The 15060-nt window shown below is 40.6% G+C and overlaps 1 protein-coding gene across 1 annotated transcript in view; it reads right to left on the bottom strand.

Annotated features, from left to right (window-relative positions):
- Nucleotides 1-14710, bottom strand: part of LOC127231073 (cation channel sperm-associated auxiliary subunit beta) — a 102568-nt gene extending 87858 nt beyond the window's left edge. The window contains exons 1-3 of the mRNA XM_051196478.1: nucleotides 14632-14710; nucleotides 4017-4105; nucleotides 1380-1520 (exon numbers count right to left, since the gene is read on the bottom strand). Coding sequence (XP_051052435.1) covers nucleotides 1380-1520; nucleotides 4017-4105; nucleotides 14632-14710 — 309 coding nt within the window. The remainder of the gene's footprint in view (nucleotides 1-1379; nucleotides 1521-4016; nucleotides 4106-14631) is intronic.
- Between the last annotated feature and the right edge of the window lie 350 nt (nucleotides 14711-15060).

Raw genomic sequence — 15060 nt, forward strand, 5'->3', positions numbered from 1 at the left:
TGACTCTGCCTTCACTAAAACCAATGAACTATATACTTTCAGTGGGTGAGTTGAATGGAATGTGAATTTATCTTGATAAAGTTGTTTAAAATTAATGTATAATTTGACAGATGATGGTTATCAACTCCAGTTCACTGCCTATGACAAGTGCTGAAAGAAATTGAAGCCAAAGGAAATGATGTCAGATGTACAGAAGCAATAGAAACAACTGCTTAAAATGCATTTTTAAGAAAATACGTTTTTAAAGGGGGTGCAAAGAAAGATTTTTCCTTTATTTATTTAAATTTGAAACAAAGTTGTTTTACATGTCAATCCTAAGTCCCATCCTCCCCTATCACCCCCACGAACCCCAGCCCATCCACTTTCTGCTCCCCAGGGAGGGTGAGGCCTTCCAAGGGGAGCCTTGAAAGTCTGTCATATCATTTGGTGCAGAGCCTAGGCCTCCCCTATATGTATAAGATGAGACAGTATCCTTCTATGTGGAATGGGTTCCTAAAGTCCATTCGTATATTAGGGATAAATACTGATCCATTACCAGAGGTCCCATAGGCTGCCCAGTCCTCCTAACTAACACACACATTCAGGGGGGCTGGCTCAGTCTTATGCTGATTTCTAAGCCGTCAGACTAGGGTGCCTGAGCTCCCCCTTGTTCAGGTCAGCTGCTTCTAAGGGTTTCTCCATCCTGGTTTTGACCCATTTGCTCATCAGCAGAGAAAGATTTTTGTTATGTATTCAGACTGACCTTGAACATACAGCCATCCTCATGAAGCTAGCTCAGGAATGGCACAGTTAGAGGCATGTGCTATTATGCCTTGTTAATGTGTTTTTATCATCATCATCACTTTCAAAACTTCACCACCACCATCATCATTATTTTCTTTTTAAATAGCACTTCAATACTATATGATTTCTAAATTACTGTGTTTGTAGGCAGATTTATTCTGTCCCACCTGCCAACTCCTAACCAACCACAAGGAGACTTTTTATTAATCATGAATTTTGGTCTATAACTTAGCATCGTTTTCAACTAGTTTTTATAATTCAAATCTATGTTCTTTTTTGTGGCTTGGTTACCTTTTATTTTGTAAAGATCATGCTTCTTACTTTGTGTCCCTGGTGTTGTTTTGCAGCTCTGCCCTTCTTCCCAGCATTGTCTCTGCCTCCAAAATCCTACCTAACTCTTGTCTATTTTGCTTTTTTTAAACCAATCACAGTGGCATATCTTCACACAGTGTGAAGTAATATTGAACATGTATTATTGGATTCAAACACTTGTGGAGCTACAACATTACTGCATTTCCAACTTGTAAAAAGACATCCAATTAGAGAGTATGCTTCTTCTCATTAGTGTACCACAGTATAAAACAAAGCATAATTACCAGAGATAACTTAAAGTGGAAGTGATCATGGTATGTATTGTTCATGATTATCAGCTTGGGAGCAATGCCTCCTGATGTAAATACACTCAAAATTGCCCTGGAAGAATCCGTGGTCTCACTTCGGAAAAAACAGTAGACTTTCTTTAGGAAAGAAAGAAATATAACAAGTAATGAGAATTTGATATGTAGAAGCATATTATATTAAATTATTCGTGAGGATAAGTTTGCAAAATCAGTTACTGATAAAACTTTCTCTCGTTAATGATGACCTTCACCAGTGGGGAAAACCTATTTTTACAAGAATGTCCTGAGAACTCAGGAACCTATTTAGTGTTCTAAGGTTTTTCAATCCATCCTTATGAGTCTGTTTAATCATAAAAATGCAAAGTTTACAATTTTCATAATCATAAAGTGAACATAAACTAGTCTCACATGTAGAAAATATGATATTACCAAAATGGATGCTTTGTGACCAAATAAAAAGAGAATTAAATTTATTGTACACTTCCTAGTTTTAAAAGGTATGTGGAAAGCAGGCAGAGATGGACATATACAATCATCCCAGGGATGTTTGCTCTGGGTAGGGAGAAGAAATCAAGGGCCTGAGAAATGACAATAGGACTGAGAAGGGAGAGGCAGACCCAGACAGACAGACCCAGAGACAGGCAGGCAGGCAGGCAGACAGACATACATACAAACACAGAAACAGACAGAAAAAAAGACAGACGGACAGACACACACACACACACACACACACACACACACACACACACACACACACACACCAAGGCCATTTTTCCTAGGCAGGGAAATAACTAAGGGCCAGCCCAGTGCCTGCTGTACCAGGCAGGCGAGCACCATCACGGTGAGGAAATTCATGATGGGATTCGGGAGAGAGAGAGAGAGAAGCTGAATGGCTCCTGTGCTGTAGTAGACTGATCTGTAGACAGATCTCAAGAGATGAAGGTGTTGAGGAACAGGCTACTGTGGGAGTCCTGCTTGCCACATGGGGCCATGGTGATGTTGGGTCCTAGACTGCTCCTAAGGTTCTCACTGGGTTCATGCCCTGGAGCAGCCACAGTCTGTTGATATTCATGACTTCTGTAACCACCAACTTGTTTATGCTCAAGGTCTGGGATGCCCCCAAATATGGCCACATCGGTGTCCATGGGCTATGCCACAGCAAGGACCATCCCAATCTGCATTGTCAGAGCTACTCCCTGGAACCATGGAGACAGGATAGGGCCACATTGGATCTGTGACCTACCACAGCAAAGGTCTGTGATATCTATGGCACCCATTACCATTGAAGGTCATGTGGATGCCCAGGGTCTGGGCTCCCAAAGGAAACCGTTTGGCTATCCAAGGGTCACCTTTCAGCAAAGTTGGTGCAGATCTGAGTGGACTGTGCAGGCATCCAGGTCCATGGTGCACAGGGCGTTTCCTAGGAAATATCTAGGTCTGTGGTCTTCCAGCAGCTGCAGTCTGTTGATGTTCACAAACTACATTATCATTAAGGGCCACTAGGAGGTCTGGCTTCTGAGTTGCCACATATAGCCATATTGAGAACTAAGGGCTAAGCAGCTGTTGGGCCATGAACCTAATAACTCTGTAAAATCCAGAGATTCAGTGTATCTTTGTAGTACACATATGGAGATGCAGAAAAACATTCTTACAAAAATAAATAAATAATACTACCAATAATTTTTAAAAGTCAAAACACCAAAACTAAACTGTTTGGGAATCTGTGTCAGGGCATATACCCACAAATAGCATACCCAAGAGTTTATCCCAGCTTAGTAAGTCTACATTCCTTTTTCTATAGACAAAATGTCACAGACGTCTCAAGAGTAGTAAATTAAAAACCTAAATTAAGTGTATATTTGGTATATCAAACAGGAATTAGGGATTAAGTTAAAGGAGACATAGGGATGAATTATGCATTTCTGTGGGATGTTATTCTGAGTGTTTATTGTATTTGTTATCTATATTCAGATAATCTGTGCATTTTAAATTAACATTTGCTTTTTCTAGCAATTGCTAGAAGGATTTTCATGTGTGTGAGTAAGCACACATGTGCATACGTGTGTGTGTGTGTGTGTGTGTATTTGTGTTGAACACAAGGCTTTGAGCATGTCAAGCACTCCACCACTGAGCCTTATACTGTGACCATCTTAATATTCTGTTTTATTTTATCTTATTGTATTGTTTGATTGCTGAAAAGTCTCCCATAACTGGGATGGAAAGGTCATACCATCCCTTACAAGTGCAACATGGTCCTTGTTACACAAGGATTCTTTCTTTCTTAAGGTCATGTGAGGTAAGTTTCTCTCACAGGGTTATTCTGTCAAACTTCTTTCAAAAGAACTAATTGGTTCCATATCAGATGAAGACTGTTACAGCTGGTCTAGAAAGAGAGGCAGACATCATTTATTAAAAACACTCACAGAGCATGGCTACCCAGGATGCTCAGTAGCTAAATGAAACATACTACCTTATCCAAATACAGACAATTCCACTGAATCTCACCTTCCTGTCTGGACAGGAAAGACACTGAAGAGACTGCAGTGCCATTGCGTTCATACCTGGCCTTAAAGGGACCAAGGGGCTAGAATACACACAGTTAGTGGACTTTACCAGATTGCCAGTGGTAAGAAACAGCTTGATTATTTTCTTGTCTGTGGGGACCTCATTACTGGAACAAGAAAAGTGGTTGGTATTCTCATCTAAACAAACAAATAAACAAATATGTAAAAATAGAAGACCTTGCATAAAAAGTATCATAGTTTTCAAATGATAAAACATGTTTTATCCTTTTATTGTTTTGGAGACAATGCTTCTCTGAGTACCCCTTGTAACCCAGTACTTTCTTGGTAGATCAGCTTGACTTGAACTCAGCAATCCCACAAGAGCTATGGTTAACGGTATGTGCATCCACTACAGGGTGATTATACACTCTTTAAAGAATAAGAATTATGGCCAGTTTCCAGTGAGATCCCACTACCCTGCAAAACCTTCTCAAGTTCCAGCCCAGCCCTCGTCCTCTTCTGCCGGCTATTGGCCAGAGGTGAGTCTGGGCCCAATCGGGGCTGCCTGTCCCCTTCAACCTCTTTACCCCCCTCCCCCCGCCTGAACTCCCTGGATTGGCCCCTGATCCTGCTGCTCCTGTCTCCGGTCCCCTTTGAGAGCACCCTTGGAGCTCTGATACACCCCCACCCATCCCAACCTCCAGCCTACCCCCCCCACCCTGTGCCCTACCCCACCTACGGTCCTGCCGCTCTGGTTGAGCACTGGGACAGAGGGTGGAGCCAACAGTCCACCCTACTTCGGAGACCTCTCAGAGCAACTCCGAACAAAGGAGACCTGACTATCCACGTGGGACCACCTGTAATTTCCACCGGCTTGGTCCCTGACCCCGCCTCCAGTCCTCTGCTGGAGTCCCAGGCCCCCTCCCAGAGATCCGCCTATCTCAGCGGGTCCACTTGGAGTTCCTGCAGGCAAGATCCTTGACCCCCAAATCCGGGCCCTGCCAAAGAACGAGGTCTCAGCTGGAGAGCGCCAGTTTCCAGTGAGATCCCACTACCCTGCAAAACCTTCTCAAGTTCCAGTCCAGCCCTCGTCCTCTTCTCCCGGCTATTGGCCAGAGAGAAGCCTCCTAGAGAGCTTGGACCACACAGAGATACAGACATTGAATCTTTGATCCACATAAGCCCATCTGGGAAGGACCATAGAGAGAGGGAAGAGACACCACCAACACCTACAGGAAGAAACTATGGGAAGAAGGCAATACAAGAGAACACCTAACAACAGAAAGACAAACATGACACCACCAGAATCTAGGGAATCTACACCAACTAGAATGGAACACAACAACAAAGCAGAGGAAGCAGAAGGGTATGACTTAAAAATCACCATCATAAAAATGATAGAGGCCCTCAAAGAAGATATGAGAAAATCCCTTAAAGAAATAGAGGAAAAAACAAACAAAAAAGTGGAAGAAATGAACAAATTCCTTAAGGAAAGTACAGAAAGCCAAGAAAAAACAATTAACCAGGTGAAGGAAACGGTTCAAGATTTGAAAACCGAAATTGAGAAAATAAAGGCAACACAAATGGAAGGAAAGCTGGAAATTGAAAAGCTGGGCAAAAAATCGGAAACCACGGACACAAGCATAACCAATAGAATTCAAGAGATGGAAGAGAGAATCTCAGGCGCAGAAGATAAACTAGAAGAAATAGATTCATCGACCAAAGAAAACCATAAATCCAACAAATCCTTAACACACAATATCCAGGAAATGTGGGACACCATGAAAAGGCCAAACCTAAGAATAATAGGCATAGAGGAAGGTGAGGAAGCCCAGCTCAAAGGTGCTGAAAACATATTCAACAAAATCATCGAGGAAAACTTTCCAAATCTGAAGAAGGACATGCCCATGAAAGTACAAGAAGCATACCGAACCCCAAATAGGCTGGACCAAAGAAAAAAGACCCCTCGACATATAATAATCAAAACACCTAGCATACAGAATAAAGAAAAAATATTAAGAGCAGCGAAGGAAAAAGGACAGGTAACATATAAAGGCAGACCTATCAAAATTACACCTGACTTCTCCATGGAAACCCTCAAGGCCAGAAGGTCCTGGATAGATGTTCTAAAAGTATTAAGAGAACACGGATGCCAGCCTAGGCTACTATATCCAGCAAAACTCTCAGTCAATATAGATGGAGAGAACAAGATATTCAATGACAAAACCAGATTTTCCCAATATGTATCTACAAATCCAGCCCTACAGAAAGTATTGGAAGGAAAATTCCAACCCAAGGAAGGTAACTACGCCCACAAAAATGTAGGCAACAGATAATCCAACTACACCAGAAACCTAGGGTGAAGCAGAACAAATATATTCACAATACCACTGCCAACAACAAACCTAAATCAAACAACCATCAACAATCAATGGTCCTTACTCACCCTCAACATTAATGGTCTTAACTCACCTATAAAAAGACACAGATTAACAGAATGGATACGAAGACAGAATCCATCCTTCTGCTGCATACAAGAAACACATCTTAGCTCCAAAGATAGACATTACCTCAGGGTAAAGGGTTGGGAAAAGATTTTCCAATCAAATGGAAATAAGAAGCAAGCAGGCGTAGCTATCCTAATATCTAACAAGCTAGACTTCAAACCAAAACTAGTCAAAAGAGATGAAGATGGTCATTTCATATTCATCTCAGGAGAAATCCATCAACACAAAGTCTCAATTCTGAACATCTATGCCCCTAATACAAAGTCACCCACATTCGTAAAAGAAACACTACTAAAACTCAAAGCTCATATAAAACCTCACACACTTATAGTGGGAGACTTCAATACACCACTCTCAACACTAGACAGGACCACAAATCAGAAACTCAACAAAGAAACAAAAGAATTAACAGAAGTTATGTCTCAACTGGGGCTAACAGACATCTATAGAACATTCCATCCAAAGACAAAAGAATATACCTTCTTCTCTGCTCCACATGGAACCTTCTCTAAAATCGACCACATACTAGGAGACATAACAAACCTCAACAGATACAAGAGAATAGAAATAGTCCCCTGTATCTTATCGGACCACCATGCTTTAAAATTGGAATTCAACAACAAGACAAATAGCAGAAAACCTGCAAACTCATGGAAACTGAACAATGTGCAATTGCACCACTCCTGGGTCAAAGAAGAAATAAAGAAAGAAATTAAAGACTTTCTAATATTCAACGAGAATGAGGATACAACATACCCGAACTTATGGGACACCTTGAAAGCAGTGCTACGAGGGAAGTTCATTGCACTAAGTGCCCATATGAAGAAAACAGAGGATAGTCACATAAATGAATTAACAGCGCAACTGAAAACCTTAGAACAGAGAGAAGCGAATTCACCCCGCAGGAGCAGACGCCAGGAAATAATCAACTTGAGGGCTGAAATCAACAAAATAGAAACCAGGAAAACAATACAAAAAATCAATGCAACAAAGAGTTGGTTTTTTGAGAAAATCAACAAGATTGATAAACCTTTATCCAAATTAACGAAAAAGCAGAGACAGAACATGCAAATTAACAAAATCAGAAATGAAATGGGGAACATAACAACAGACACAGAGGAAATCCAGACAATTTTCAGGTCATACTTTGAAAATCTGTATTCCACAAAAATTGAAAATTCAAAGGAAATGGACAAGTTTCTGGATAACTATCACTTACCAAAATTAAATCAAGAACAGACAAACAACTTAAATAGACCTATAACCCGAAATGAAATAGAAGCAGTCATCGAAAGCCTTCCAACGAAAAAAAGTCCAGGGCCAGATGGATTCAGTGCAGAATTCTACCAGACATTCAAGGAAGAACTAATACCACTACTCCTCAAACTGTTCCACAAGATAGAAACAGAAGGTTTATTGCCAATCTCTTTTTATGAGGCCACAATAACTTTGGTACCCAAACCTCACAAAGACACAACTAAGAAAGAAAACTACAGACCAATATCCCTGATGAACATCGATGCAAAAATACTCAATAAAATAATGGCAAACCGAATTCAAAAATACATCAGAGAAATCATCCACCATGATCAAGTAGGCTTCATACCTGGATTGCAGGGATGGTTTAACATACGAAAATCTATCAACGTGATCCACCATATAAACAAACTGAAAAAGAAAAACCATATGATTATCTCCCTAGATGCAGAAAAAGCCTTCGATAAAATTCAACACCCTTTCATGATAAAGGTATTAGAGAGGTCAGGGATAACAGGAACATACCTAAACATAATAAGAGCAATATACAGCAAACCAACTGCCAACATCAAACTGAATGGAGAGAAACTTAAGCCAATTCCTCTAAAATCAGGAACAAGACAAGGCTGTCCTCTCTCTCCATATCTCTTCAATATCGTACTAGAAGTTCTAGCTAATGCTATAAGACAACAAAAGGAGATCAAGGGCATCCAAATTGGAAAGGAAGAAGTCAAACTGTCTCTATTTGCAGATGATATGATAGTTTACATAAGCGACCCAATAAACTCTACCAGGGAACTCCTACAGCTGATAAACACCTTCAGCAAACTAGCAGGATACAAGATAAACTCAAAAAAATCAGTAGCCCTATTTTTTTCAGACGACAAAGAGGCAGAGAAAGAAATCAGAGAAACATCACCCTTTACAATAGCCACAAGCAACATAAAGTATCTTGGTGTAACGCTTACCAAACAAATAAAAGATCTATATAATAAGAACTTTGTGACTCTAAAGAAAGAAATTAAAGAAGATACCAGAAAATGGAAAGACCTCCCATGCTCTTGGATAGGTAGGATAAACATAGTAAAAATGGCAATCTTACCAAAAGCAATCTACAGATTCAATGCAATCCCCACTAAAATCCCACCACAATTCTTCACCGACCTTGAAAGGATAATAATTAACTTTATATGGAAAAACAAAAGACCCAGGATAGCCAAAACAACCCTATACAATAAAAGAACATCAGGAGGCATCACCATTCCTGACTTTAAGCTCTACTACAGAGCTATAGTTCTGAAAACAGCCTGGTATTGGCATAAAAATAGACAGGTAGACCAATGGAATCGAATTGAAAATCCTGATATTAATCCATGCACCTATGAACACCTGATTTTCGACAAAACAGCTAAAATGATACAATGGGGCAAAGACAGCATCTTCAACAAATGGTGCTGGCACAATTGGATGAGGGTGTGTAGAAGACTGCAGATAGACCCATGTCTGTCGCCATGCACAAAACTCAAGTCCAAATGGATCAAAGACCTCAACATCAATCCAGCCACATTGAACCTCTTAGAAGAGAAAGTAGGAGGTACCCTTGAACAAATTGGTATAGGAGACCGCTTCTTGAACATAACTCCAGGGGCACAGACACTGAAAGAAACAATTAATAAATGGGACCTCTTCAAACTTAGAAGCTTCTGTAAGGCAAAGGACACAGTTGACAAGACCAAACGGCAGCCCACTGACTGGGAAAAGATTTTCACTAATCCTATATCCGACAAAGGGCTGATCTCCAAAATATACAAAGAACTCAAGAAACTAGTCAACAAAACACCAAATAACCCTATTAAAAAATGGGGTACAGAACTGAAGAAAGAATTCTCAATGGAGGAAATCAAAAAGGCTGAAAGACACTTAAGAAAATGCTCCACATCCTTAGCTATCAGGGAAATGCAAATCAAAACAACTTTGAGATACCATCTTACCCCTGCCAGAATGGCTAAAATTAGAAACACCAGTGATGACTTATGTTGGAGAGGATGTGGAGAAAGTGGAACACTCCTCCACTGCTGGTGGGAGTGCAAACTCATACAGCCACTTTGGAGATCAGTATGGCGGTTCCTCAGGAAAATGGGAATTAGTTTACCACAGGACCCGGCAATCCCCCTCTTAGGTATATACCCAAAGGATTCACATCAATGCAACAAAGACATCTGTTCAACTATGTTCATAGCAGCACTATTTGTAATAGCAAGAACCTGGAAGCAACCTAGATGCCCTTCAATTGAAGAATGGTTAATGAAGATGTGGCACATCTACACAATGGAATACTACTCTGCAGAAAAAAATAATGGTATCTTGAAATTCGCAGGCAAGTGGATGGCACTTGAAGAAACCATCCTGAATGAGGTAACCCAGTCACAAAAAGAGGAACACAGTATGTACTCACTCATATATGGATTTTAGACCTAGATCAAATGATCACCAGCCTATAATTCACATCACCAGAGGAACTAGGATACAAGTTGTATTCTAAGAGATTCATATAAAGTCCCTCACAGAACTGGGAAGGGACAAGTCCCCCAGACCTCAGGTATAGTGGGGGAGGACAGCTAATGGAGAGAGAAGTAGGAGAAAATGAGAGGGAGGAGAGGAAGGCATGTGTGACTAGGAGGATTGAGCCTGGTTAGGAATGGAAAATAGGAAAGAGAGAGAGAGACAGAGACAGAGAGAGAGAACATAAAAGAGGGAGCCAATATTGGTTTGAAGATAAAGTTGAACACAAAGAAAGGTCGAGGGAACTACAAGACTGCTCCCAACTAACAATCTCAGCTTCCGTGGAAAGGCTATCATAAATGCCCTTCCCGGAGAGTGAGATCAACAACTAACTTCTCCATGGAGTCCTCAACTAATGCCTGTTGAAAACAGGAGCAAACACCCATACATAAACACTGAGTCAAACTAGAACCCAGAAGCAGATGGAGAGGACAAGACCATGCGGTAGAAGTACATAGAGACAGCTTACCTGAACAAGGAGGAGCTAAGGGCCACTAGACTGATAGCTGGGAAGCCAACAGAGGTCTGACTCGGACTCCCCTGAATATGGGTCTCAGCCAGAAGGTCTGAGCAGTCTAAGAGACCTCAGACAGTGGAGCCAGGATGTATCCCTGGTGCACAAAAGGACTTTGCAAACATATCCCCCATGGAGGGATAACTGCCTTATTCTAGAGATAGGAGAGAAGCCCTAGTCCCTACTTCACAGGACCTGTCAGATCTACATGACCCCAACTGGATGGCATTCCCCTACATATTGTATTGTGGTGGGGGGTTGGGAGGGGAGGGTGTTTAGAGTGCATGGGAGAGGGTAGAGAGGGCAAAAGGGAGGGAAGGAGGGAGGGGAGGGCTTGGGGGGGAGGGAGGGAGGGAGGGAGAGGGAACTGGGATCGACATGTAAAATAATAATAATAAAAAAAAAAAACGCTTTGACTCCAAAATTTAAGTTGAAGAACAAGTTACTGGGGAAAAGTATTTCTATTTTTGTTTCCACAGAAAATGAAAAGATGTGGATTCCTTCCAGACTAATGTGGTTTGATCACACCAGACCGCCTGAAACAGAGTACAAGCTGATCCTACATTCCAAACAGCTGGACAAAACAGCCCTACAGACTACAGCTAGGATATCTGAATCTTCTTCGAATCCCCCAAGACAGCGCCCCTTACCAGCAGGAAGTAGTTTGGAAAGAACGACGCCCAAATTCCCAAATATTGTGTATAAATGTTTGTTTTCATTTAATTGGACTTTGTTATATAAAATTAAATAAAAAATACTCTATATGCAAAAAAAAAAAAAAAAAAAAAAAAAAAAAAAAAAAAAAAAAAAAAAAAAAGAATAAGAATTATAACCTGGGCAGTGATGATACCTGCCTTCAATACAAGGACTTGAGAAGCAGAGGCAGGTGGATATCTATGAGTTTGAGACCAGCCTGGTCTACAACGTGAGTTCCAGGACAAGCAAGGATACACAGAAAAACACTTTCTTGGAAAAAAGAAGAAATAAAAATTTAAAGCTCGGTGTGGAGGTGCACATCTGTAATTATAGTTCTCAAGAAGTGGAGGCAGGAGGATGGATCAACAGTCACAAGTCATCCTGATCTACATGAGATTCTGTCTAAATTACTTTCCCCTCCTCCACTAAACAGATTTGTAATTTTGAATTCACTGTGTTGAGAGAAAACCCAAATCTTGTACTTTTTTTCTACATGAAGATATACTATCAGAACTCATAAAAGAAGGGGTTGTCTAAAACATTAAAATACAATACAGGGCATGTGGGACCATGAGCTCAAGTTTATAGAAGGTGACAAAGACCAGTTTGTGACTCTTCAACCCTCACTCTTTTTATGAGCAAACAATGATTAAAACCTGAAGTGGAGAAACTTTTTGCACTTTGAGACATGATTTCATAATTTTGTCCTGGCTGGTTTTGAACTTGCTATGTAGCCCAGGATGTCCTGGAAATAGCTGCCATCTTCCTGTCTTCAGAAGCTCAGTGCTGGAATTGTAGATTTTCAGCATCACACTAGGATAGAGAGGGAATTTTTGCTCTCATAGACAGCTACTGGCAGGAAGAGGTTGGAAGGAGGCTCCCTGAATCTTACCTTAGAGTAAAGAGGGTGAAATGGATAATGTAACATGTAGTACAGTTGTTTGGAACATGGCTCAGACTCATGCATAGTAAAAGATCACCGTTGATTTGGCTGAGAGAACAAAGCATGGCATTGTAAGAAAGACAGTTATTTTAGGAGCTGTGTTGTGGATTATCCCTTTACACTGTGTGAAGAAGTATGACTTAAACGGCTTAATAAAAAGCTAAATGTTCAATAGCAAGGTGGGAGGCATATCAGGGACTCTGGACAGAGAGAGCCTTGGGAAGAAGAGATGGAGACTTCACAGGAAAGGCAGGACAAAGTAAAGGTGACTGAGGTATGTAAAAGAGTGTACGTTAAAAGATATGGCTTAATTTAAGTTATAAGAACTAGTTAGGAACAAGCCTAAGCTGAGGCTGATCTTTCATATTTAATAAGTCTCTATTTCTTTCTTTTTGTGTGTGTGTGTGAGCTCGTGTCCCCCCAAATATCTGTCTACATATGGTGTCGAACATCCAGCCAGATATACCCACATACAGCCAGAGAAAGCTAAAAAAATTCAAATCACGGAGTCAAATGCGGCTTCTTGGAAGCAATTCCTCGTAATCAAAGTGTCAAGGCTAGGTTTGGTGTACAGAGACTAACTGCAGTCTAGAGCTAGCCACCAGCACCACGCACCAGCACCATGCTCCAGAATCAGGGTCTGTGGCTGCTGTGAGAGCTTGGGTTCCTGGAGTCCTCAGGAGGAGACCTAGGCTGCTCGTGGCCTCCCTGGCTCACGAGGCACAGGCTAGGAGGCCCTGTGTTGCTAGGAGGAAGGAGGCCGCACTCCATAGCTCAGTTTGTTCTCTGCAGGAACTAATTCCAAGGGACAGCTTTACATCTGCTGACTCTGGATGGCGCAGTTTTTGTGGTGGTCAGCTCAGGGCCTGCTAGGTTAGGCCAGGGGCACTTTGTGGCTTCTCCCTCCCAATCTATAGTGGGGAGCATAAAGGTTTGAAGTTTAATGCCAGAGAGCGAAATGAACTTGAAACATTAACAGAGGAAGAAAGCACAATGCAGGCTTCTTACAGCATGGTCCAAACAGGAGCGGAAAAAGCCTCTATTATAGGCTAGAACTGTGTTTGGACTGTTCCTTCGCACTGGGGACCAGAGCTCAGACCTACTCATGTTTCCATTGCTTAGAAATGGATTGGATTGTATATAAACTATATCCTGGAAAGGACTCGGATTAGAGCAGAATTGGAGAACAATTTAGGGTTAGAATTAGTCAGAATAAGAATAAATTTACCTTCTACTGATGCTTGTACACTATAATTGCTTTAGTGTTACTCTTAAGTTTGTTTATGTAGGCATATTAGTGTAAATAGCCTCCCGATTATAGCTTGAACTCAGTATTTCTTTGCCTCACATGCAAGCAGCTCCCAGTCTTCAGAATAGTGTCTTTATATCCCTTCTGTCATGTCACAGGAACGATGCCCTGCTTCCCTGACATATCCTGCAATTGCGTCTCCAAACTGTTTTTTTACCATGAGTCCATGGTGCCTTTGAAACATACATTTTCTCATATGTGCTTACATGAATTTTACCCACTTTAAAGAGCTAGACAGGCTGTTCTTTTTTATGTAAAGCCAGCCTTAACATCCTGCCTTTCCACAGCCAGATACAATCACTCTTTTCTCTGACATCTCTCCTGTGACTCTCCAATGTTGGCTTATGCCATGACTACAACAGAAATTCCTTACTACAATATTTGGAACAAAAACTGGGACAATCCATAGCTCATCAAATTCATCAACACATTTATGAATAGAAGGTAGGAATTTATAAAACACCACTGCATTCTAGCATGTGTTCTAGTGTTCAGGAAGTTCTTAAAAATGTGTACACTATGGAAGTGGAATTTTTCCTTAAGAAAATCTTTCTATTCCTAAAATTTTCTTAACTAATTCTATCTGCATATTTCTTTCAGGAAATTCTTTAATTTGATAGCCAGAGAATACATACATCAAGTAAATGATTTTGTATCTGTTCAAATAATAAACTAGTTGCCATGTATAATCTGCTTTCAATGTAAATATTCTATGGCTTGAAAGTGGCAAAGTGCTATTAAATTTTTTTATACACATCTTGGTAACAATTGGTTTACAATGACATTACTAGATACCTGGGCCAGAGTAAATAGATAATACACGAAAACAATGGGGGATATATTGTCAAGAAAAATGTCAAATATACAATATTTGAACCACAAATGAGGAAAGGATATAAATAAGAACTCCTTGAAAGAAAACAATCTGATACTTACATTTATTATATACCACTCCTGATGAAAATTCAAACACATTCAAAAGTAAAATCAAAATATATGTAAGCGGTGACTCCATCTGTTGAAATAAATGTAAGTTAATTCTCTTCAGTTACTCTGAAAACATTGTTTTGAATTTTTAGACATGAAAACAACTATACAGAGGTGAATAAAACATCTCTCCCAGTTAAAACTATTTTATATCATGTGACAAAGGTACACGATAAAGCTGGAGGTAGAGTGTTTACATAGCAAGCACACAGCCTGGGTTTGATCTCAGCACCCAAGTGACAATTGGCCAACCAACAAAACCCTGACATAGACACACACATGACTACATCCTAAATGTATCTCCTACTGGGTATTTAAAGTATGTGAAAGTATGGTCATTGTGAGAGACAGAGAGCGGTTGGGTCTTGGGTTTTTCTT

The sequence above is a fragment of the Phodopus roborovskii genome, unplaced genomic scaffold (genome assembly GCF_943737965.1).
Source record: "Phodopus roborovskii unplaced genomic scaffold, PHOROB, whole genome shotgun sequence".
Classification (NCBI taxonomy): domain Eukaryota; kingdom Metazoa; phylum Chordata; class Mammalia; order Rodentia; family Cricetidae; genus Phodopus; species Phodopus roborovskii.